The 24,728-nt window shown below is 40.4% G+C and overlaps 2 protein-coding genes across 2 annotated transcripts in view; both read right to left on the bottom strand.

The window, feature by feature from the left end:
- The window catches only part of LOC125295910 (sushi, nidogen and EGF-like domain-containing protein 1), a 14,291-nt gene extending 10,216 nt beyond the window's left edge, over window positions 1-4,075 (bottom strand). The window contains exons 1-2 of the mRNA XM_048245496.1: window positions 3,945-4,075; window positions 3,750-3,845 (exon numbers count right to left, since the gene is read on the bottom strand). Coding sequence (XP_048101453.1) covers window positions 3,750-3,845; window positions 3,945-3,981 — 133 coding nt within the window. The 5' untranslated portion in view covers window positions 3,982-4,075. The remainder of the gene's footprint in view (window positions 1-3,749; window positions 3,846-3,944) is intronic.
- Window positions 4,075-24,728, bottom strand: LOC125296695 (pancreatic secretory granule membrane major glycoprotein GP2-like). Its single transcript, XM_048246740.1, has 4 exons — window positions 24,619-24,728; window positions 24,476-24,496; window positions 19,368-19,469; window positions 4,075-4,387 (listed from the first exon to the last, which is right to left on the bottom strand). The coding sequence occupies exons 1-4, from the start codon at window positions 24,668-24,670 to the stop codon at window positions 4,101-4,103; spliced, it is 462 nt and encodes a 153-aa protein (XP_048102697.1). The 5' UTR covers window positions 24,671-24,728; the 3' UTR covers window positions 4,075-4,100.

Here is a 24,728-nt window from a genome sequence, read left to right as displayed (position 1 = left end):
CTGCCTCAGGTTGTAACAAAGGTAGGCCCTAGGCTAGCCTAGGCCTACATGTTGCTGTTAAGTTAAATTGTTAACAAACTAGAAAACATTTTTTATTCTGTTTCCTAAGCATGTATGACTCCTTTCTGGCCAAATTTCACAGCTTTCAAGTCTAATGTCTTTGTGTAAATCGAGTTTTGAACAGAGAAAATAGAAAAGTATTACGATTGTGGCAGTTCTCCCCTACTCTCTCACAGTAAATAAATGAATGTCGCCCCCCAACACAAACGCGAAAGGTCGGGTTTGCTTCATCTTTTGATGATAAGTTTTGAAGTTTCGTTTTGAAAACCTTGAATCAATGTCATAAGATGGTTCACCACATTACACATCATGACATTACACACTACGTGTACACATTTGCGGTGATGACAGTGACGAGCTCAGACCCGCGGTAGGCGTCACATGACCGTGGTATTGCGGTAATGCGCTTACCGTCCCAGCCATAGCTATAGGCGAACTAGGCGACTGCCTAGGGCGACAAATGTGTTGGGTCGGTCGCCCTTAGGCCGACGCTATTTCGCTTGAAAATAGGATTTTGTCAAGTCATGTTTACAGTACACTGAATTTTAATAAAAAACTATTTTCATTACATTCACTTTACTCTCATTATTGTTGAGGTTTTCCAGAAGGTAACCATATATGTCACTTTTGCATAGATGTTTTTAGTTAGATGAAATACTTAAAAATGTCAAGGTGTAGCAGACTGCCTCAAAGTGTCTGAAAGGTCTGGGACCTCAAAGGGTTAATCATAGAATTAGAATGACAAGCGAAACATTTTTACATTACTTTTATGTGGCAGAACCCAATATCTGTTCCTAAATGTGTAGGCCTACATAATGTTCTACTATGGAGGACATAACAGGTATTTATTTTGTGCTACAAACAGAGAGCACTTGACAAGAAAACATTGGGCTATTAGGCTTCAACACCACCAACAACACTCACTTTTGTGTGACACCTTGGTAACAAAAACCTTTTATAGCCCACCAGTATATACTAATGCAGCTTATATCAATTTGCACCAATTTGGAAGGCTGTTGTCTCCTGCCTTCCCTCAACACCATCTTATCCAGTGGCGCACCTCCCTAAATGTGGGGTGGTCGCCTCGGTCCCTCACAGTGCTCTGTATATGATGAGCCCAAACACATGGCAAAACATTGGATATGGTTATTAAGTTATTTTTATACAGAACTATGTAGGTCGGTAAGCCTACTTATTTCACATAGGTACACTTGCCAAATGTCATACTTATCGCTGTCTGCCAACTTTGACTTCCTTCTCCAGATTGATGTGACGTCGCCATCATTTCAACGATAGCCAATAAAATGATCGGTATAAATGTTAGAATATTCATGAATCGTTTTGCATTGACCTTTTATGGGATACAAGGGGACGACAATGGGAGGAGTATGGCGCTTGTGCACATATGCACAATTCACCGCAGGTGTGTATTTATAAGCAGCCGCCTGCGTAAAGTTGTGTGCCGCATGGTTTTATAAATCAGAATAACTTTGTGCGTACGTAGATTCTGAGTTTTGGCCGTATGCAGTGTTTCAGGGAGGAATCTACGCAAAGTTTTATAAATGAGGCCCCAGGGCACAGTGTAGGCTACAACTTACACTCACATTCCTCCCCTTAGTTTCAACGAGTTTGAAGTAATGTGAATACCTCCATCCCTCAGAAGTTAGCATTTGCTGTGTCTCGCTATAACTGCACTTCATTGCCACCAGCCTCTGTCACGTACTGTGTGGAGCTATAATTGCATTTCATGCTACCAGCCTCTGTCACGTAGGCTGCCGTGTGGAGCTTGTGCGTATTGCGCAAGTGCGCAGCTGAGAAAGCAGCGTCTCTGATCTGTCCCTGGGAAAAGTAACGTTGCGGCGATTTGAAAAAGGAACTATGTTACGTTACCAAATTTTCAGTAGTAGCGTGTTAAAGTACTTTTTACTAAGTAGTTACGTTACTGTAATGCTTTACTTTGTACGTTATGTTAGGCAAGTGCGTTGCGTTGATCAAGCTTCACAGTGGTCGATTCCCAAAATGAAGCAGTCTAAACTCACTGGTGCACAGGGACGAAAACTGAGAAAGGAAGAAGATTAAAAAAAAAATCCAAGTATAGAGGTGAGTCTTTTCATCTCAGCCCCAAACCCGTCCGTTTTTGTATGCAAATTTATTCATTCAAGTCATTAAGTCATAATTTGCCTGTTGGAGTGACTATAAGAGCATTTTTTTTGCATATTCTGGAGTTCATCCATTCTTTGAATCATAATTTGTTAAATATTCTTGAGTGTCCTATATAGAATGTTGTATAGAATGTTGTATACAATTAATTAGAGGTGACATTTTTTAGTCATAATTTGCTTGTTTTTTTCAGTGTCCTTAAAAGCACTTTTATTTCCACAGTTAATAGAGTTAATTTCATGTTAAATATCCTTGAGCATCTTTAATTTATCTATGGAGGTAGTCAATTAGGCATATGAGCTTTACAAATGTAACTGTAAACTCAATCTCGCCTAGGGCAACCAAAGGGCTAGAGCCGGCCCTGCCCCTGATGACGTCGAGATTTGAACGATTTCCGGGGCACGAGCTGGAGGACCAAGGACCGACGAAAGAAGACTCATGCAAATAGCATTATGACCTGAACCCCTTTTCTGACCATTGTGGTAGTAGACCAGAGGCGGACAGAGTACACAGCTTCATTACTTGAGTAAAAGTACAGATACCCTTTGCTAAATTTTACTCAAGTACAAGTAAAAGTACAACAGTCAGATGTCTACTTAAGTAAAAGTACTTGTTTTTAAAAGTACTTGAGTATCAAGAGTACAAGAGTAGCCTACATTTTTTAAATATTGCATTACTACTGCCACAGTGCTTACATTTATGTACAGAAACGTCCTACATGGAGTTATGAAAAATGTTAATGTTAATACCTTGGAGAATGTAAAAGGAATTGAAAGTAAAATCAAGTAAAATCAAGTCATTTTTATCTTTTTACCATGTTGCCAGGGATGGGCAGTATTTCTAATACATGTATATAAAATACGTATTTCAAATACAAAATACTATTTTGTAATTGAAACACTTGAAGCGAAAACTATCATTAACTTGTTCAGAAAATTGAAATAGTCTGGCGAGGTGGGGACACAGGTTGGCACATTCCCGGGATGGACCTGCTGCGTCTTCATCCATTGTTTCGTCCATGGTTTCGTCTCTTATCTAAATCTGACCATGGAATTGACTTTGGCGGAAAGCTGGTGATTGCTGATAGGCTGTCCCAATCAGTGGCGCCTGCACAATCCAATCACGTTTGAGAGGGAAACAACAAATTGAGGGTTTCCGAGATTTTTCTTTTTTCCTTTTTTTTAGAAGAACTAACGGGTACTCACGGTTATGGATAGAAATGTAGTGGAGTAAAGAGTTACAATATTTGCCTCTCAAATGTACTTGAGTAAAGTCATGAGTACTCCCCAAAAATTATACTCGAGTAAAGTACAGATCCCTCAAAATTGTACTCAAGTACTGTACTCAAGTAAATGTACTCCATTACTGTCCGGCTCTGTAGTAGACTATAGATAAATATAGAAATGATGGCCCCACTCCTATGTTGTTTTGTGGAAATAAGTTATTTGATTTTTGAAACAATACTACACAAGTCAGAACATTGCTGAAGAAGCCAGCTTTACATTGTCTGTTTACTTAATGTGACTTACCTGCAGGGAAACTTGCTGTCGTGCCAGTGATGGGTTGGGGGGTTGGTACTAATGGTGGGTGTGGGGCTAACCTGTTAAAATCAATATCACCAACGTCTGGAAAAGATCAAAGTTGAACATGGACATGAATGACGAAGCACTGCAATAAACAGACTATCTCAAGGGTTAACAACTAGTGAAAGGTTCCTCACTCACCTGTGCAGTAGGTCACAAAGTAGTAGTATGGTTGCATAAATTCATACACATAGTAATTTCCAGGGCAAGCTTTAATTCGAACAGGTGGGTTGGCATATTCGCAGCAGTCCTCTTTATTGTTATAGCTCCACTTCCAGTGCCCACAGACCTGTCGTGTCACAATACCTTCCCCACTTGAGGATGGGTTCCATTTAGCCACAAAGGAACATAATTTCCACAGCGTTGCGCTCTCACGCAGTACTCTGGCATATGGGCATCAGTTCCCTGGTAATACATGCGATACCAGCCTTGCCAGCTGAGGGCAGCATCCATCTGGTTGTAGTTGTAGTTGTAGTTGTAGGGATTAAATGTGTTGTTAGCAGCCCTCGTTGCATTATCCAGCACAGTGTAGTGGTGACAAGGGTCAAATGCTGTTGTTGGCTCTGGAGATGTTTCTGTACTACCTGATGGAGATGTTTATGGATAAATGTTATGGATAGATGTTGCAGTTGTTGATAATATGAGAGTAGGCTTGTCCATTGAGGAAAAAGAGGACAATCCTCCCTAAACTTTTCAGGGAAATTAAAGTAATAACATCTATATACATTTAACCAACACACTTTTAAATAGTTGACATTACTTGCTGAACATTTTCGTATGGACATTCTGGAGGATGTTACTTTGTATATGTAAGAGAGAAGCTTCAACTGGGTATGTAGCGTTGTGGCATAAAGCTTAGGTAGTTAGCTTGCTAACTCTGGCAGAAATCTCCGGTGTTCTTGTTCCATGTAGTTCGTGTTGCAGCCACAGGGTTGTAGCAACAGCACGTAGACTAGCCTACAGGAAAGCTGACATTCGGAATATCATTCGGAATATTTTAAAAACATAACAGCTGCTAGATATTCTGTCTTCTCATTTTGTAGACGAAAATGAAGAGAGATTTTATCTTAGTTTTTATTTCATGCAAAACATTTTAGTCTCATCTTTTTTCGTCAATAATAATGCATGTTAATATAGTCTTTGTCAGTCTTTCAGGACAGTAGTGCAGTCTCGTCATCGTCTCGTCTTAGTCTGACGAAATTAACACTAAGAGTGAGCAGCACCAAATTCCTGGGGGAGCACATCAGTGAGGATCTCCTGGACCACACTGCATCACTGGCGAAGAAACATAGCGGCGCCTCTACTTCCTCCGCAAACTCAAGCGAGCAAGAGCCCCCTCACCCATCATGGGCACTTTCTACAAGGGCACCATTGAGAGCATCGTCACCAGCTGCTTCGCTGTGTGGGGTGAGCTACACTGACTACAACAGAAAAGCCCTGCAGCACATAGTGAACACAGCTGGAAAGATCATTGGGGCCCCACTCCCCATCCACCCGAAAAGTCTTTTCAGCCTCCTGCCCTCTGGGAGGAGATATAGAAGCCTCAGTGCTCGCTCCACCAGACTAGCAAACAGCTATATCCACCAGGCTGTCAGGAAACTGAATTCTATCAACCTCTTACCCCCTCTCCCACCTCTCCTCTCTGCCCCCGTCCCCCCAAAAATAACTCTGGACTTTAGGAGTTGAGCAACAGTGTGTACATGATGTATCCAAAATGTCATATCATGACAAAACATTTTATAATGTGAGGCAAATGCTTGCTTTTGAGATATGTTTTTAACATTTTTGAACGCTGTGTTTCATTTTGCTGGCATCTTGCATTTTGTGTAGTTAGATTTGTGTGTAAAAAGACTGTAAAAAAGCTTTGAAATTATGTGTAAGGAGTTGAAAATGTGTAAGGAGTTGAAAATGGCTTTTGCAATTATCGTTTGATTTTTAGTCTTTGCCTATTGGTTACACAGTTTTTGCAGAATTTGGCTCATTATGTCAAATCAAGCCAAATAAGACAGCACTTGAAGATAAACAACTTGTCCTTTCTAAAAATGTAATTCTTTCAAACAAACAAAATGATACACACATGCACCATTCAAGTTACTCTTTCAAATCAGCAGCAACACACTGATGTGCTTTATACAAAACACTGCGATCTCTGTATTGTAATGTTCTCCGACAGTCTTTTGTGAAGAATAGAAATGGTCCAGTAACAGTTTATAGTTTGTTTTTTATGATTGCAACATAAAATTATATATAATATATTGATTACTGAATATACAGCTCTGGGGCCGTATTCACAAAGCCTTTTATCTTGCCACTAGGACTAATCCTAAATCACACTAAAAGATTTTAGCTAGGAGTTTTCTCCTAAAAGTTATTCACAAAGCCTCTCAGACCTACTCTTAGTAAGGAAAAATGACGACTTCTAAACTAAGAGTGAGTCTTCGTTGCTAAGGTTGACGTCATTACTCATGCACGAGCTTGATCGAAGTGACCACTTTCATTGGCTGATTATTATATTGCGGGAATTATACCAAAAAAAAAACCCTACGACGATGATTGACAGGTTACAGGTCTTTGCTGGTGTGCTACAAAAGGCTACCGCGAAGGATGGAAGATTATGAAATAAATAGCCTACAGGAATAAAGAGTAAGACAAAGTAATGAAATAAGGAAATACACTGGATTGATGCAATATCTTTGCAACATGTTATTAATCTGTATGAAGACACGTAGCCTACGTTTGTGAATAGGAGAAACAATTTACATTGTTACATTTACAACGTTACATTTAGTTTACATGTTGACAATGAATGGTTTTGTTTGTTGTTGGTGGCGTTATTGCATCCCTTAGTTACAATGCACAATTATGCCCTCGTGATTGAGAGCTGTAGCCACATGTGCATTTTAAAACATTGCGACATGAAATGCCACAAAAAGTGGCTTAGGATTGTTTGTGAATAAGTCTTATTGAGTTAGGAGTCCTCTCGACTTCTTTTAAGCTGTCCCAGACTTAGGTGCTACTTTTAGGTCTAAAATGCTTTGTGAAGTACTTTCAGTGAAAAAAATTAGGAGTCCTAAAGTTAGGAGTGACACGCCCATTATTTTTAGGAGTTGCTCCTAAATTCGCCAGTTAGGAGCTATTTTCAGCCTTAAAATTCTTTATGAATACGGCCCCTGGAAATTAAGAGACCACTTGAAATTTGAATTCAATTTGACCATAGGATGACATCAGAAAAATGTGCAATAGAATTGCAGTTGTGTTGTTTTGATTGAGTAAAGATAAATCAAATAACAATACCCAATTACAGTTATACTGAAATAACTTAAAAAATCAAAATGTAAAATGTAAAAAAAAATATTTATGAAAATTCATAGTGGTGGATATGGCGTTTCGGAACCAAACTCTTCATATATAATCAATACAGTACTGTTACTGTACTGTAAACAAAATAAAAATGAAACCAAAAATAGCTCAACGAAAAATAATTGTACAAAATATAACGTAATTGGAGAGGATAGGGCAGGGCCCAGTTTCCCGAAAGCATCTTAAGCCTAAGAGCGTCGTAAAGTCCCTCTTTGCCGACTGTTTTCCGAAACCATTGTAGCTTAAAAACGTTGTGAAAACACTCGTAGATCTACAAGTGCTCCAGAGTTCTCGTTACCGGCTAAGAGCGTCTTAACACTGAGGTCACCAACAGGACATACAGAGGAATTACGTTACGTTACGTTAATTACGTTCCCATTCTTTATTGTGTTTACCTGATGAATCAGATTTTAGCGTGCAAAATAGTATAGGCACTGAAAAGAAATGGTGAAAATATCACCTTGTGTTTCATATCCAGCCTTGAATTGACCCTACCTCAATATCTTTGCAGGCATATGGTTGGTGGCCATATACTTTTCATTGGCACACTGGAAATAATAATTCGATAGGTTTTAGAAATGGGGAGTGAATGGAAACCTTGAATTTCCCCTTGGGGATCAATAAAGTATCTATCTATCTATCTATGTAGTAAAGGGGGAAGTACAAAACTGTAGATGTGCACTCAGTGTAAAAGTACACTATTGAACAGGGGCCGTGTTCACAAAGAATTTTAAGGCTAAAAGTAGCTCCTAACTGGCGAATTTAGGAGCAACTCCTAAAAATAATGGGCGTGTCACTCCTAACTTTAGGACTCCTATTTCTTTTCACTAGAAGTAATTCACGGAGCATATTAGACCTAAAAGTAGCACCTACTGTAAGTCTGGGACAGCTTAAAAGGAAGCAAATTTGGCTGCCAGTGTGTTAAAGTGTAACTCCTGAGTACAAACAACCTAGGGTATATTTTACAGTAGTCAATAAGTTCAAACATTTGACTGAGAGCAAAAATTATGTTTATTTGGGGAGTTTTGAGCAAGACCATTTTTATTTTTTGCATTATCACTGAATGGGCTTACAGTGAAAGCTGAGGGGGCTGCTAGCACATCAAAAAACAAATGCTATTCTATACCACTGACAATGCTCAAAATATAACTAGAATACACTTCCAAGGAACTGCAAAGTGTGCTTGCTCAGGTGCGGTTCACCATTTTGTTTCATATTTTGCGCATTAGACACAATATTTTATCTTGTCATGACAAGGATAGGCCGATGGTAAGCCTAGTAGTTTTTATGCTGGCAGCAAAACAAAAGGGTTCAGGAACATTCTTCTTTTTTCTAAATGTGTTTCTTTCAATACCACCATGACGACAAAGAGAAAGGAGTAGGCTATGATTCGAAATGTAAGCTGTTGTCAAATCTGGCAAACAAAATCCGTGATAAACTGTATGTTTCATTCGTCCCTCGCTGTTTCATTCATTCCGACCAGGAGAGAGAATGAAACATTACACACGTCCCACTTGCTAAAGAATTCCTGAATGGTTTTGGTCAGGGCTGAAACTGTATTTCACAGAGGACAGATTTAGGTTGATAGTGACAAAATATTAACTATCAGTGTGGTACGATCTCTTTGTAAATTACGTTTGATTAAAATCGGTTTCATTTGTCCAGGCTTTCCACGCTATTTGGATCATTATCTCTAACACTCAACACTAAATGAATGATCCGTAATTGAAACCTATCATCAGATAGCCTAGCAATATGGATAGGCATTCAGTATGTTTGAAATAATTAATTTGATAATATTTCCCATCTTTGCAGAGGAAAAGTTTTGTGTGAAGGGAATTAAAGACCTGTCTCATAGACGGCTGTCTCAAATACTAGCCGGTGCAGTTCAGCAATTTGGGAAAATAAAAGCCCGGGCTATTATATTAAGTTTTACGGTACATCCAAACGCCAGAACACATTTTTGCTAGTTGCAGCGACGCCTAGCTCAAAGGGCACCAAATTATATGTGTGCCCTCACAATGGAGTCCTGAGTCCCTGTACCAAGTTTTGTTTTGATAAATGAAAGTGTCGCTGAGATATGAGCTAACTTCCTGTAACTCTAGCGCCCCCCTAGTGGTTGAAGGTCACCAAATGTATTGTGTGTCCTCAGCATGGGGTCCCAAGTAAATATACCCAGTTTGGTGTCTATACGTGAAAGCATTACTAAGATATGAGCATACTTCCTGTGATTACAGTGCCCCCCTAGTGGCCAAAAGACACCAATTGTATTGTGCTTCCTCAGGATGGGGTCCTGAGTCCATGTACCAAGTTTAGTTTCTATATGTGAAAGCATTGCTGAGATATGAGCCTACTTTCTGTGATTATAGCACCCCCATAATGGTCAAAAACACCAAATGTATTCTGCGTCCTCAGGAAGAGGTCTTGAGTCCATATACCAAATTTGGTTTCAATACGTGAAAACATTCCTGAGATATGACCCTACTTCCGGTTTGGCGGCTATGCCGGCGATTTCTTTTCACTGTGACAGGCAAAAAAATCTTTCTTTTTAACTTTTGTGACACATGGTCTGAAAATAATGTACGTCAAGTTTTGTGAAGATCGGACAAAATTTGTGACCTATGAAACTTTAGTTTCGCTTTCGCTAAAATCCAATATGGTGGTAAATCCAATACCCTGGAAAATTGACGTCATAGGATGTGTTGAACTAGGCTTGATCCAAGGATTCTAACAGTACCTCATTTTTAAAATCAGGCCTACAGGTTAAAAGTAACGTGCATCAACGTAATGCCCAAATGTCTTGGCTAATTAGAGCACCCCCTAGGGATCAAAGGGCACCAAATTCATTGTTCATTCTCACATTGGAGTCTCGATAGTGTTCCTGTTTGGTGACCCTATTCCTGTTTTTCTATTGGCTTTCGTTTGGCTGGGCAAAGCGCCGAAAATCAAAAATCCCTCTGTTAAGTTTTGTGAGGCTTGGTCTGGGGATCATGTATGTCAAGTTTTGTGAAGATCGGACAAAATTTGTGACCTGTGAAAGTTAAGTTCGCTTTAGATAGATAGATAGATAGATAGATAGATAGATACTTTATTGATCCCCATGGGGAAATTCAAGGGTCTCAGTAGCATACAGACATCACACACAACATGCACTTATAGCAGAAATGGTAAACATAAGTATAAGTATTAACATATAACTAAACTCCACTGTACAATAAAGACAGTACAAGATAAGAAAGATAAGAAAACTAACAAAACAAAATACTAAATACACTATATAAATTAAATTAAGAAAGTCCAATGTGCTTGAGGGTGATCAAGCATAAGACGCTTGTAGTGACAGGGCCGGACTGGTAAGGTGCTAAAGGGAGGAGAGTGTCATGGTGAAGGTGCAAAAAGTAGTCCAACCATAGTCCTTTAGTTATGTGTGCATGGCAAGGTGCTCAAGAGAGTGAGTGTCATGGTGAAGGTGCAAAAAGTAGTCCAACATTAGTCCAACACTGCAACAGTGCAAGAGTAAGGTCTAGAGACCAACATAAATAATATGGACAAATAGGAGAGTAAAGTATAATGTAGACAAGGTAGAGTAAAAAACTATTTCAGTGCAAGAACAGGTTGAGGTAATAGGGTTATAGCCATTCATTCATTCAGTATTGTAGCAGAAGCCTGACCGCAGCCATTGATCATGTGTGCTAATATAGCATGAAAAACAGTGTAGCAGTAAAACAGTAGTGAAAAACATTAGGCTGTGTACATTAGTAAAACAGTAGTAGTAAAACAGTAGTAAAGCAGTAGTGTAGTAGTAGTAGTAGTAGTAGTAGTAGTAGCCTTTCAGTTGTGCATGGCAGTGAGCGAAGTCTCCAGCTGATCAAGCTCTTTTGCTTTTTGATAGTGCTGTAGAGTGGATGGCATTCATTGTCCAAGATATTGATCAGTTTGTTTAGGGTCCTTTTGTCAGATATTGAAGTGATGCACTCCAGTTCAGCTCCCACTACAGAGCCAGCCTTCCTTACCAGCCTGTCAAATTAAGCAGCATCCTTCTTCTTTGTGCTTCCTCCCCAGCATACCACTGCATAGAAGAGGGCGCTAGCCACAACAGACTGGTAGAACATCCTGAGGAGCTTGCTGCACACATTGAAGGACCGCAGCCTCCTCAGGAAGTACAGCCTGCTCTGTCCTTTCTTGTAGAGTGCATCAGTGTTGGCACTTGAGAAATCAAAGAACATGATTCTCAGAGCACTTTTTCCCTTGTCTAGGTGAGAATGTGTCCTGTGTAAAAGATAAGTGATGGCATCGTCCATGTCCATGCCCACTTTCTCCTGGTATGCAAACTGTTACGGGTCTAGTGCATGGCGTACCTGGGTCTGAGCATACCTAAGACCAGTCGCTCCATTGTTTTCATCACATGTGATGTTAGAGCGACAGGCCTGAAGTCATTAAGCTCACTGGGGTGTTGTTTCTTGGGGATGGGGGTGAGACATGATGTCTTCCACAATGTTGGAACTTATCCGAGACGTAGACTCCAGTTGAAGATGTGCTTCAGTGGCTCCCCCAGTTCAGCAGCACAGGCCTTGAGCAGCCTTGGACACAGTCTGTCAGGCCCGGCTGCCTTCCGAGGATGAAGTTTTTTTAAAAGATAACTTACTTGATCAGCTGTAATGATGGGGGGGATGAGGGGAGTGGAGGGTGCGGAGGAGGAGGGGTACTTCTGAGAGGGTTGTCATGTGGCTAGAGACTGATGGCCGTTGGCTGAAGCCATTGTTGCCGCACTACTCGTGGTCACCATGTGGGGGAGAGGTGCGATAGCCTGATCAGCAGTGATGATGGAGGGGGAGGGAGGGGAAGCATCTGGGGGTCTGTGTGTCTGATGGCTGTTGACTGAGGTCGTTGTCACCTCGTTGTTCGTGGTCGCCATGTGGGGGAGGGGTGCAATATCCAGTGATGGTGGGGGTGAGTGTTGCACTGGTAATGAGGTGGGGTGGGGGCTGGGGGATGGGCAATCGAACCTGTTGTAAAAGTGGTTCAGCTGGTTTGCCCTGTCCAGGTCTCCCTCCACAGAGCTGCTGCTCTTCTTAAGGCTAGTGATAGATTTCATACAGTCACACCTCTTTCATGTTGTTATCTTGCAGCTTCTGTTCCATCTTCCTTCTGTAGTCCTCCTTAGCCTCCTTAGCCTTTGACATTGCCAAGCTTTCAATAAAATCCAATATGGCGTAAAAATGACAAGGGTCAGTGACGCCATCTTCTCTAGCAACTTACACCGGTACTGACCGGACCTTCCAGAGTTGGACCAGTGGCGATATCTCAAAAGGTCTAGGGGCAGGAGCTTACGGAAAATTAGGGACCCGAGAATAATAATATGAATAAAACTTAAGAAGAAATATAGCTGCTAAGCAGCAATGAGGGGGCCAAGCAGATGCAGATACTTGAGCTGCCGAGATGGCAGATAAATTTGACATTGCCAAGGTCTCTACTGCTCCGCCTGCCAATTGCCTAAAGGTCTCTACTGCACCACTTGCCCATTGCCCAGGGTCTCTCAACTGCACTGCACTGCAACTGACATGCGTCAGCACTTCCTGTTCCTCTAGCGCCGCCCTAGTGGTCAAACATTACTAAATGTACTGTGCGTCCTCAGGATGTGGTCACAAGTCCACGTACCAAGTTTGGTGTCGATACGAGAAAGTGTTGCTAATTATAGCACCCCTTGTGGTCAACGGTGACTAAATTGATTGTGTGTCCTCAGGATTTGGTCCCGAGTCTACGTACCAAGTCTGGTGTCGATACGAGAAAGTGTGGCTACTTATAGCGCCCCTTGTGGTCAACGGTGACTAAATTGATTGTGTGTCCTCAGGATGTGGTCCCGAGTCTACGTACCAAGTTTGGTGTTGATACGAGAAAGTGTTGCTAATTATAGCGCCCCTTGTGGTCAACGGTGACTACATTTATTGTGCGTCCTTAGGATGTGGTCCCGAGTCCATGAACCAAGTTTCCTTCCAATATCTGAAAGCCTTGCTGAAATATTAGCTAATTTCCTGTAACTTTAGCGCCCCCCTAGTGGTCGAAAGTCGAAAGGTTTTTTTTGTGTCCTCAGGATAGTGTCCCAAGTCCATGTACCAAATTTGGTGTCGATACAAGAAAGTGTTGCGAATTATAGCGCCCCTTGTGATCATCGGTCACTTTATTTATTGTGCGTCCTCAGGATGTGGTCTCAAGTCCATGTACCAATGATGGTTTCGATATGTGGAAAGGTTGCTGAGATATGAGCTCACTTCCTGTTTGGCAGCTTCGCCACCAATTTCGATTGGCTGTTACAGTATATATATATATATTAGGGCTGAATGATTTATTGCATTTGCGATAATATCGCGATATGATGAAACACGATTTTCAAACCGCAAAGGCTGCGATTTGTAATATGTGACATCACCAAAAACGCATTTATACTTGGCGCTTGCCCGGTAATACCGACTCTTCTCAATCGACCACTGAAGAAGCAAAAAACGTAAACAAGAGATCCAGCTAACAGTGTCAAGAAAGGTCTGATCAGTAGAGCTACTTTGGTTAAAAATAAACCTCTTCATTACCTTTTTGCTCGAACCTGCCATGTCCCTGGTTCTAGTTCATAATTCCCTGTGCTGCTACTCTGGCTGGTAACCCGTTCACTTGTCCAGCTGACGATTAAAACTCCACGACTGTTTAGGCTGCACAGCAGCCATTCCACCTGTGCACTGGGGACTTTGTTTACTGGAGTACAGTGACAGTGGGGGCATTTGCGATATCCAAGGGGTTGGCGGCACAAACATTTCATCTCACAGATTGATGCATAATGTTATCCGCCAAGTAGTTGACACAGCTAACCACCAAAACCCAGCTGTTCTAACATTAGCTTATCAGCTAAGGTTCTAGGCTACATACATGCTGCTAACTGCTGATAACTTTGCCTGTTTAAAGAGTTTTGTCTCCGCGATTGGCTTTGTTGTGATATGAACAAACTAGATAATTTGCATGCATGCGTATTAGCGCTGCAGTGTTGATGATGCTAACCTTTAGTTAACACCGGCGAACAGTCTTTTCGGCGCATTTATTTTGCTTTACAACAATCTACAGTAGTTTGTTCCGATTCGTGCAAGTAGCCTACAGAGGAGAGGAGCGGGTCTGTGTGTGTGCCGTTGTCAGTGCCACTACATGTAGACCTATGTGTTAACTAACGAAAGAAGGTCATATCTACATGAAATAGAAACACAATAGAAACGAATCAGAATCATTAAATGTTTACAAGGCTGAAAGTTCAACAAATATAGGTCTACTAATGTGATTAAAATAGTTAAATAAAAACTATTTCATTCATCAATCTTATTCAATGACCTAATGCCATCGTAACATAGGCCTGGGCTCCAGGAAACAGTTTATGTTTAACTTATCTAATTTTGTGTTGGTCATACTATAGAATAATATATTGCTTGTCTATGTTGAATAAGACAGAAGATAAAGAGCTTAAAAATAATCGCATATCGCATCACAATCGCAATATTGGTGAGAAAAATCGCAATATATATATATATATATATATATATATATATAAGTAAGTATATAAGTATACTATACTGTTACGGGCAAATGCTTTTGTCAATTGTTCTAGAAAGCAATAAATTGATAGGTTATGCTCTGAAGATGGTCTGTGCCAATGTTGGTGAAGATCAGATGAAATTTGTGAGTTGTGAAAACTTTTTGATGTTTTTGATTAAATCCAATATGGCGGCCGAATCAATTACGATGACATCACAAGTTGGCCTGGGTCGGCCTAAGGACCTCCAACAGTATTACCAGACACCACTAGTACATTTTAATTCCAAACACATCAATAGCTACAGGCCAAAATGCATTTTTGCTAATTGCAGCGCCCTCTAGAGGTCAAAGGTCACCACATTTTTTGAGAGTCCTCCTGATGGGGTCCTGAGTCCATGTACTAAGTTTTAGGTTATGATAGATACACTTACACTAAGGAGAATTCCTATTTAACCTAACTTGGTCATTACAAGTAAAAGTAATGTGTATTAAACACAAGGTGTGCTAACTGATGTTACATTTCCCACAATGCATTTCCAGAATGCCACTGCCCTGGACCACATATTTGTAAAGATATCACATATTAATCCTTACTGAAATTCAATCTTACAATTACAATGGAATGACAGTCACACTAACAGTTATATATACTGTTGGTGTGTAATTTATGTGGATGCATCGCACCATCAAGTAGATGACTATCCAAAACACTCTATTGCTGTGGGTAGAACATCAGCAACATGTTACATTCATATTTTGTATTACTACACTCTGAAAGTACTGCACAATGAATGGGAGACCTCACTATGTACCACCAATACGTGGCACACACCTGGGTTTGTCCAGCGGTTCAGGGAACCCCCTAATCTTTGATGTCCACAGTGAGTCAGGACTTTGTTTTACCGCTGCATTCAAAGGCCTGATTTCTGCAGTTCAGTGTATCCATGATGTTGTGAAGGCATTGGGGTTGATATTAATATTCTGACCAGAGAGGAGAGTGCCATTTAATGGACAGCCACTAACACCACCATTTCTAGTAGCAACATAAGATTGCAACGAGAACACTCATAAAAATGGCTCACATTTAGCCTCAGTAACTTAGCAGAGACAGGGTACCTGTATGTATGGTTTCCAGCTACAGATCTATGTCTGTCTATAACTGTCAGCACTAGTTCTACTCACAGGTTTGGTCTGTTTTGGATAGTCATTGATGGGGTGATGTATCAATATAAATCACATATCAATTACACAACAACATAGCCTTTAGTGTCACTGTCACTTTGTTATTGTAACTTAAGATTGAATTTCAGTAAAGATTAATATGTGATCCCTTTAACAATATGTAGGCCGGGTCTGTGGTATTCTGGGAATGCATTTTTGTCATATCAGTTAGCTGAACTGTGACATTATTTAGCACAACTTCAATACACCTGTTGTGTTTAATAAACATACAGTATACTTTACTTGTAATTGTAATGACCAAGTTAGTTGAAATAGTAAATAATTATGTGTACTGTAAGTGCACTAGGCTACACTAAGTGAGCATTTGTTTGCACAAATTGACATTACAAACAAATCTGGAATGGGAATTGCAAGGACAATCAGTTTGCATGCTTTTCAAAACTAACAGGTTAAGTAAGATTATAAACTAATTTTACAGTGTAGCACAAACTTCAGCAATTCAAGTATAGTTTACTTGATTGTTTACTTTTCTACCTCAAAACTACGTACCTGTAACACTCATTTTATGCAAGTAATCTCAACAAAAGACAAAACCTGAATTCTACTTACTAGAACATTTTAAGTAAGTGAAACTATTATGTTTTACAGTGTGGAAATATAATTTGTTACTGTTTTAAGTTACAAGTTGTGTGTTTAATGCAATCATATCTGATATACTGTGAGGCTTCATTGTTAAACACTACCCTTAAATTATGTATATGAATTTCTTCGAATTTCATTGAATTTCAATTCAAATTCGAATTGTAATTCTACATCCTGTTTTTGACCTTAATTCAAATTAAATTCAAATTCAAGAATTGAATTGGAATTTAGGAGTCATTCTCAATTCAATTCTGAATTGTGCAAAAGCCTGGTCTGAAGATCATGTGTGTCAGGTTTGGTGTCGATCGGACAAAATTTGTGACCTGTGAAGACTTTTTAGTGTTTTTTTGATGAAATCCAAAATGGCGGAAATTCCATCATTGCGGAAAATGACGTTGCGTTGAACTCGGCTTGGTCCAAGGATTCTAACAATACCTCATTTTTGACAATCGGAGAAACGGGTCAAAAGTTACGTGCGTGAATGCGCGTCCAACTTTGGCCTGTTGGTGGAGCTAGAGCGCTCAAGGTGCCGGTATAAAACTTGGTGAAATTAATCATGGCACTATGCCTAATTAGTGTGCCAACTACTTTTTACCAGACGGTTCTATGGGCTGGCATTGACTTCAATTACAGAAGCGTAATAGGGAAGGAAACATAAAAACACAATGGGTGCCTTCGCAGCTTCGTGAAAGCCGGCTTTGAGGACGTTTTGATCGATAAGAGGATTTATTTTCCTCCAGAAGCTATCAAAAGGGACTTGGAGCTATGGAGGGGTGTATTCCAAACTTTAGAATACATACAAGGTGACAAGCATTTGTGGCGAGTAGCCGTGCAAATCACAGTGCAAAAACCACTGACGTTAATGCTAGCTAGCTAGCTAGTGGAAGATTGATACTAAGATATGTTAGGTTGCGAGCTGTTGCAAACGCGAGAGACGTCCTGTAGGCTACTGCTGATGAAAATATACCTTTTCTAGCCTCTCGGGGTACCAGCTATCAGAATTACACGTCCCCCATGCAAAATCATAGCCAAGGCCTTTGATGTCCTACAGTCTGACAAAATGGCCTACACAGGAGTGTTGGTGCCAACTATCTCAATTCTCCTTGAAAAGATGGAGCAGATGAAGCATGGGATCCACCTACATCACTGTAACCCGCTGGTAAATGCCATCATCGATGGGGTTAAAAAGAGGTTTGAATATATTTTTGAAGATCACAGGTTGCTCATAGCCTCTGCAGCTCATCCAATGTTCAGGCTGACCTACATCCCTTCTGAAAAGGAGACACATGTTGTGTCAAACCTAAAAGCGGAAGTGAACCGGTTACAAACTCATGCTCCAGATCACATGGAGACAGAGCATGAAGACCCAAGTGATAATGGTGATGAAGTAACAGGGTACTTCCCATCTCTGAAATTGACAACAGTTCAGAATGAGGTGGAGAGGTTGCATTGCTCTGAAACCAAACTCGTCAGTGCATTCCAAAGCCTGCTGTTTCTCAAATACAACACAGGAGTTCCTTCAAGTGCTGCCTCTGAAAGACTCTTAGTTAGTTAGACTTAGTTTAGGCATTTTCTCTCCTAAGAGAAACCACCTTTCTGATGCTAATTTTGAGAAGCTTCTCGTGTCGTGTAAACAAACACCCCACACACATGCATACACACACTCACACCAGCTCTTATTTAGAAGATTTTTATTTTCACTTTACTGTTTGGAGCTATTGCCCTTTTCATCAATCTCTGTGACTTAATGATGGATAATAAGGCTGTATGATGGTAGTGGTAGTCACGATTGTTTTTCTAAACAGAGGCAATTCTTTGCAAAGTTAATTTGTAAACTCATGTCATGTTCATTTGTAAACTCATGTCATGTTTTTTTATTTACTTACTGTATTTATTTTATTTACAATTTCAGAGGGCATTCTTGCTGAAATATAGCAGTTAATTTGCTCTGATTCACATGTGTTATGTCTGTATTGGGCTATTGTTAGTTTAAACAACAGTTAAATAACAGTTCTTAAGAAAATACAATTAATAATGTTAATTTGTAAACTAAACTCATCTTTTTGTCCTATTCAGGCTCATTGCTATATTTATTTACTTATTTTATTTATTTATTTACTTACTTTATTTATTTTATTTACAATTTCAAAAGGCATTCTAGCGTAACTAAAAATGTGTTCTGATTTGTATTTATTTTTTGTATATTGGGCTATTGTTCAATGAATAAATCATATTTTAGCCTTTATCTGACTGACAGTTGTGTTGATCACTAAAATTGCATTGACTTGACATGCAGTTTGATTAACTGAAAGTAGCTACTAATGTAGCCTATCAAGCTACTTTTGACAGTTTGTAACTTAGCTTGCTACATTTTTATGGGTGGTAGATTCTGTGTAGTGAAGCTGAATTTATTGTAGAGTAAAGGTAGCTTAGGTAGCTTAGCTCATTACACATATCAAGTAGCTTGCCCATCACTAACTATCTGTAACAGAGACAGGGGGTGATGGGATGCGTCTTTACAGGATAGGAGTTAATATAGAAATAGCCTCCCCTGAGATAATAAAAAATGGTATATTAATAATCACCCTGTTGCGGGCAATGGAATCATGTAATTATCAGTTTTACATTTTTAATTGCTCTTGCACGTGAACTTTGGCAGACTGGTAGCTACTTATGCATCAGAGTGGAATCTGGAAATCATTAAATTCATAAACTTCAAGATAAAAACATATGACTTGAATACTCACCAATTCCAGGCCCTTTTATTTCTGCACATTCTGTACACCCACCCACTCCCCCACCCCAGCCACATACCTTCCTCTTCTTCTAAAAGCAGCCGCTGTGCTGATGTTGACACAGAGACAGTTGTCTCTTCAGTTGTTGTTGATGTTGGCTCTGGAGATGTTTCTGCACTACCTGTTGGAGATGTTACAGTTGTTTATGACATGAGAAGAGGCTCGTCCATTGAGGAAAAGGAGGACAATCCTCCCTAAACTTCAGGAATTTTCAGGGAAATTAAAGTAATAACATCTACATGCATTTAATCAACACGCCAACATTTTGGGAAATTAGCTTATTCACCATCTCCCCCAGAGTTAGATAAGATGATATATTCCTTTCTTGTCTCTGGGCGTGCAGTAACTCAGTCAGAAGCACCCACTGTTAGCATAGCTTAGCATTGCTCACTGTGGTGAGCTATCTCCCAAAAGTGACAAAAGCACTCAAATGAAGTTTGGAATATTTTCTGGACTCTTATGAGTGGTTTAACAAAAAAGCCACTAGGTGGAATTTCCTTTTTTTAAAACAATGGTCAACTTTGAATTTCTGTACAGCCATAAAGCTACAAGATCCAACTTGCTATCATACCATTTTATACTCCAGAGATATATAGCTTTAAGAAAAATATAGTGAGAATTTGCACCCCCAAGTGGTATGGTATGCTAAGCTATGCTAACGGTGGGTACTTCAGTTAGATCATTAACTGGTTGTTTGCTCCTTCAATCCCAATGGATTATGAAATGTATTTTCCAAGACCCAGAGGAGAAGCCTCTCGGTTAGTCTACATTTAAAGTTGCTTTAAATGCTTTAAACTTTAACCCGTAGGGAAACTAAACACTCCGACCAGCGTGACTACATAGCCTACATATTTGCTTTCCAGCTATCAACCAGTGCTGCTTTGGCAGGTAAGCAGAGAGCCAAGAAAAGATGTAGGAGAGGAGAAAGAGAAACGCTGTTAATATGCTGCTATGGAGAACCAACTGTGTATATAAAAGCAGAGATGTAGGCAAGCCTAAACACGACAGAAATAGAATTCTAAAGAAAAGGCTTTTTATCAGTGAGCATGTCATTGGATTTAATCCAAAATGCCTGGGTTTGTGGAAATAACAGATCTCTGTTTTTTGAGGTCACAAGTACTCTTAGTACAGAAAATAAACAAGAACAATCTGTTTTACCTAACTCGAGTTGCTGCAGCCAACAGCTAAAGCAACCAGACAGCTACAGCACTACACTCTGGGGGCATGAACATATGAAGGGTTCAGATGCAAAAGCCTAAATGCCAACCAGGCAAAGATGGAGAGTGGATGCTCTCCACACATAGCACAAATACAAAACCCACTAAATACCACTATCTTCCTGGTCTGAAATATCGATTTATAGGCAAAAACCTATAGGAGCCTGAATTTAAATGCTCATTTAAAAGAAAAGTGGTCAGGCGGATTTGGAGGGTTTTGGATTGAGGAATAGGTCTAAGGGGAAGGGCTATCTACCCCTTAAAACCAAGAATTTCCACGAACTTTACTTGAAACTGAGGGGTAAGACAAAGACCCAACCTCACACTGGAAAAACATAGCAGAACAAGCACACAGAGAGTCAATGCGTTTCTCCAGGAGCTCTGCCAGCTTCCGCAGGACCTGGTTGTGCCGCCGTCTCAAGTGCCCCTGTGCCAGTGCCACTCCACAGGACGACAGGCTTTGCTGGAGGCCTGCATTGGTTTTGATGCACAGGGGACACTTTTCTTCACCCCCAAACCACTGCGACAGTTTTTGCGGGCTGAGAAGGGTATCATACGCTACCCTAACCAGGAAGCTGAGCCGTGCCTATGGGGTTTGCCAGATGTCCCTCCAGCTTATGGTCCTGTGGATGGTGTCCTCCTGTTTGCCCTGGGACACGGCCTTGGTGAGGTAGTGTTCCTGCTCCACCCGTGACACTTTGTCCACGATCATGGTCTTCCTCTCCTTCCTCGTGGCTTTGGACCAGAACATGACTTGTTCTGCCAAGCCGAACCCAGCCCGGCCTTCTGCAGTCTTCCCATGACCTCCTTATGCTGCAGCCTGCTAATAGCTTGGTTCACCTCTGCCTGGGCCTTCCACTTGTGCCCCGTTCGAACATCCACTTCTATGCTCCTACAGCCTGGTCCCTGGATCCCTTCAGCTTGACGACCAGACGAGCCTTCTCCAGCTTGTGCCCTGTGCATACGGACTTCAGTGGGAGCTGAAGAGTGTTTTTGCCAAAGAGACCTACATCTGAGAAGCAGTGAGGGAGGCCTAACCACTTCCTGATGTAGGTGTTGGTAGTGCCGTCTAGCCTGCTGGCCCAGATCCATGGGATTTCACACACCTTCAGTGGCCACATCACTTGCTGTAAAAGTGTGAATTGGTAGCACCACTGCTTGAGTTTCCCAGGGAGTTGGCTGCTGTCAATCCTTTTCAGTCCCTCCAGGAACTTTTCTAAAATATTGCGATGGAAAGCGAAGAAATTGCGGGAGGAAATGTGTCACACTTTACTTGACAGTATCGACATAAGAGTGACATGACACTGTCATGAACATATGACACTGTCATGACATATGAACTCCTCCACTGAGGATGATTTTGAATTCAGCCACAAAAAGTATGGGGGAAATCGAGCAACCCATGGCGATGGCAACTTCCAGTTGTTGCCACCCTGTCGTGAAGCTTTCTAGGGCAAAGCACATGTGGAAATTGCTAAAGTACTTAGCAAGGATGTTGGTGACACACAATGGAACGTAAAAAAAATACATCGTAAAGTCAATGAGCTTATGTGGCACTGAACCATAAGCATTTGTCAAGCCACACCACATGGATATCGCTTTGCTCCCTTTTGGCACGCTGGATCTGCTCCCAGATCATGGATGAGTGTTTGATGCACCCTGGGAAGCTGAGATAAATGTTCTTAGATCAGTTTTATCTTTTAAAACTGCAAGGCCTTTTGAGCCTAATGTAGCCTGGGAACGCAAGGACCTTCACAACTGTACAACTGGGAGTGGGTCTGGAAAAGGTTCATTGACTTACGACTTCTAGCAGGGGCGTAACTAGCAGTGAAATTGAACTTAAATGGGTACATTAAACTCTTACCAAATCATTCCAAAAGTGTAGCAATCTTGTAAATGAGGGTTTTTACATGCAATTGTTTACTCAATTCCGAAGGAAACATGTCCATGCTGGATTAGCGATTGTATTTGCGTGCCCTTGTTTTGGGGACGTTTGAAACAGGCTTCAATGGCCTCTTGGCCAGATATGACATGCAGAGCAAATCCCAAATTTGCCGAAAGTTCATATGGGTATTCCCAGGCTAAGCCTAATGCATTCTTGTCAAAATATTACCCAGGTTTATCTTACAACTTACATGTCTATATTAAAATAAGGTTGAGATTTGTGTCCGTTTAGTTAGTTTAAAAGGAAGAAATGATTGACAAAGGGAGAAATTGTTGGTGTATATTTGTGTAGATACAGTATGTTGTAAACGTTTTGACCTAAATGATAGAGAAACATACTATTTCCTTTAATTATTTTCTTCTACCCCACATGTACGTACTGAGGTCCATTACTCAGGGTTTTTTTTTTAATTGTTGATGCAGGTTTTTTTTTCAATTTGTTCAATCTTTGTTTAACTTCAGAAGTTATTGTCCAAAGATGCAAGTTGTTCCATTAAAGCAGCACTATGACTGTTTTTTTTTACTTTAATATAACAGCTTCACAGCCAATTTGATGGCAAACAAACCTGCAATTGGGGAATTGTCCACCTAACATAGCCATAGAGCATAGCTGGTTAGTGGGTCTCAGATGGAAAACCAGCCTTGCAACTTCAGGTCTCATTGAGCCTAATACATCACGCGAGAATCTTGAAACATTACCTGGTTAGTAGAAATAGCTCTTTGGAGATGGCACTCCAAAGAGCACTTGCAGCATGTACAGGGGGAAGGACTCAAGCCGTGAAAAGTATTTACAATGAATGGAGGTAAAATACAAATATTTTGCGACTCTAGGGGGAGCCAAAAATACTGAAGTTATGTTGGATGCCTTTACGTAGAGGAGGAGGAGAGGGAAAATACTGAGGCAAAAAATTGTTCTTGCAAAATTAAATCTTAAAAGGATCATGCTTCATGTTTAGTCTGCATTGCTTCAGGCATGTTATCAGTCATGCTTCTGTCCCAAATCTAGTCATGCTTGGTGGAAGGAGATGAGAGTAAAGTCTGGATTTGTGCCAACAGGTTGGCATTCCTCCTCTTTGTGTTTGTTCTCAGAGAACAAAGGAGGCAAACACAAAAAGAAAACACACAACAAAGAGTTAACCCATCTGTGCAAGTTACTATTTGGACTGTGATAACCTCACTATACATGCTAATCTTGAAAGAATCTTTCATGCTTATTATATGTGAGTGGATTAGCAGGAAGGGATCAATTTTATTTACCCCTGTAATGCTAGTAGAGTTTGCACACTATCAGTGGGGGAAAGCAGAGCACAGGAGCAATAGTTTGTTTTCTCTCTCTAAACAAGTGAGGCTTATCTCCCCCATTTAGACTATTATCTCTTAGAATAAGAATCAAATTCTTAGAAGTACCATAATTCCCCGTCTGTTTGCTAAGGTTTATACATTGATTTAAAAAACATTTTCAGCCATGATATTAATACATTGGGACGGGCTACACATAGAAATGCATTCCTTTTCTTCATTCTTCTTTTGGATTAGAGCTCAAACTGATTCTGTTTCATTGGGCTATTGGGTTTCAAACATGCCACAGATTAGCTTGACGTCGGTAACCACCTGAAATGTAATATTTTCTGACACACAGCTGTGGTCATTACATGATTTGATTTTTTTTTTATTGCATAAAACTATTACTGCATCTTATACTATTATTGCACTAGTATTGCATCTTATACTTTCATCTTACTTCATACTTTCTAGTTTTCAGAATAACACTATTTGTGTAGACTCATCACAAGACCGCTCACGTGTTCACTTACACATTGTACTAATGATTTTAGTCTTAAGATGATTGTATCAGATAAGTAGCTATACATGTATGCACATATATTTAGAGAAAAATGCAAAGCTGGATTCAGATATCAGAGTCAAGATATCCTGTCCAAAGCTGAATTCTGAATTTGTTGCCTACCTTGTGCTGCTGACAGTTCACCTGTTTATGAAAAAGAGCATGTAATGTTAGCACCAGTAGAATGGCACAAAGCTGTGAAATTTAATGTTACATCTGGTGTGTGTATGGAGGAATCTGTCTGAGCCAGGTTCAGAAGGCCTTACCCATCATCAGCATCAGTGCGGATAGCACACACACACAGATGGCAAAGCCCATGGTGACTGCTACACCTGGTCTCTCTCACAAGAAGGAGGGTCCACTCCTCTCAGCTGCT

Source organism: Alosa alosa, chromosome 6 (assembly GCF_017589495.1).
Source record: "Alosa alosa isolate M-15738 ecotype Scorff River chromosome 6, AALO_Geno_1.1, whole genome shotgun sequence".
NCBI lineage: Eukaryota > Metazoa > Chordata > Actinopteri > Clupeiformes > Clupeidae > Alosa > Alosa alosa.
Note: the sequence above shows the minus strand (reverse complement) of the source record. Positions and strands in the feature narration are given on the sequence as shown.

Bases quoted from the DNA above. Each gene is read 5' to 3' on its own strand.
- LOC125296695 (XM_048246740.1), bottom strand. From the start codon at position 24,670: ATGGGCTTTGCCATCTGTGTGTGTGTGCTATCCGCACTGATGCTGATG. The intron at 24,497-24,618 runs GTAAGGCCTTCT...TTTCATAAACAG, and splicing joins CGCACTGATGCTGATGATGG to GTGAACTGTCAGCAGCACAA. The intron at 4,388-19,367 runs GTATGTGGCTGG...CATCTCCATCAG, and splicing joins GCTTTTAGAAGAAGAGGAAG to GTAGTACAGAAACATCTCCA.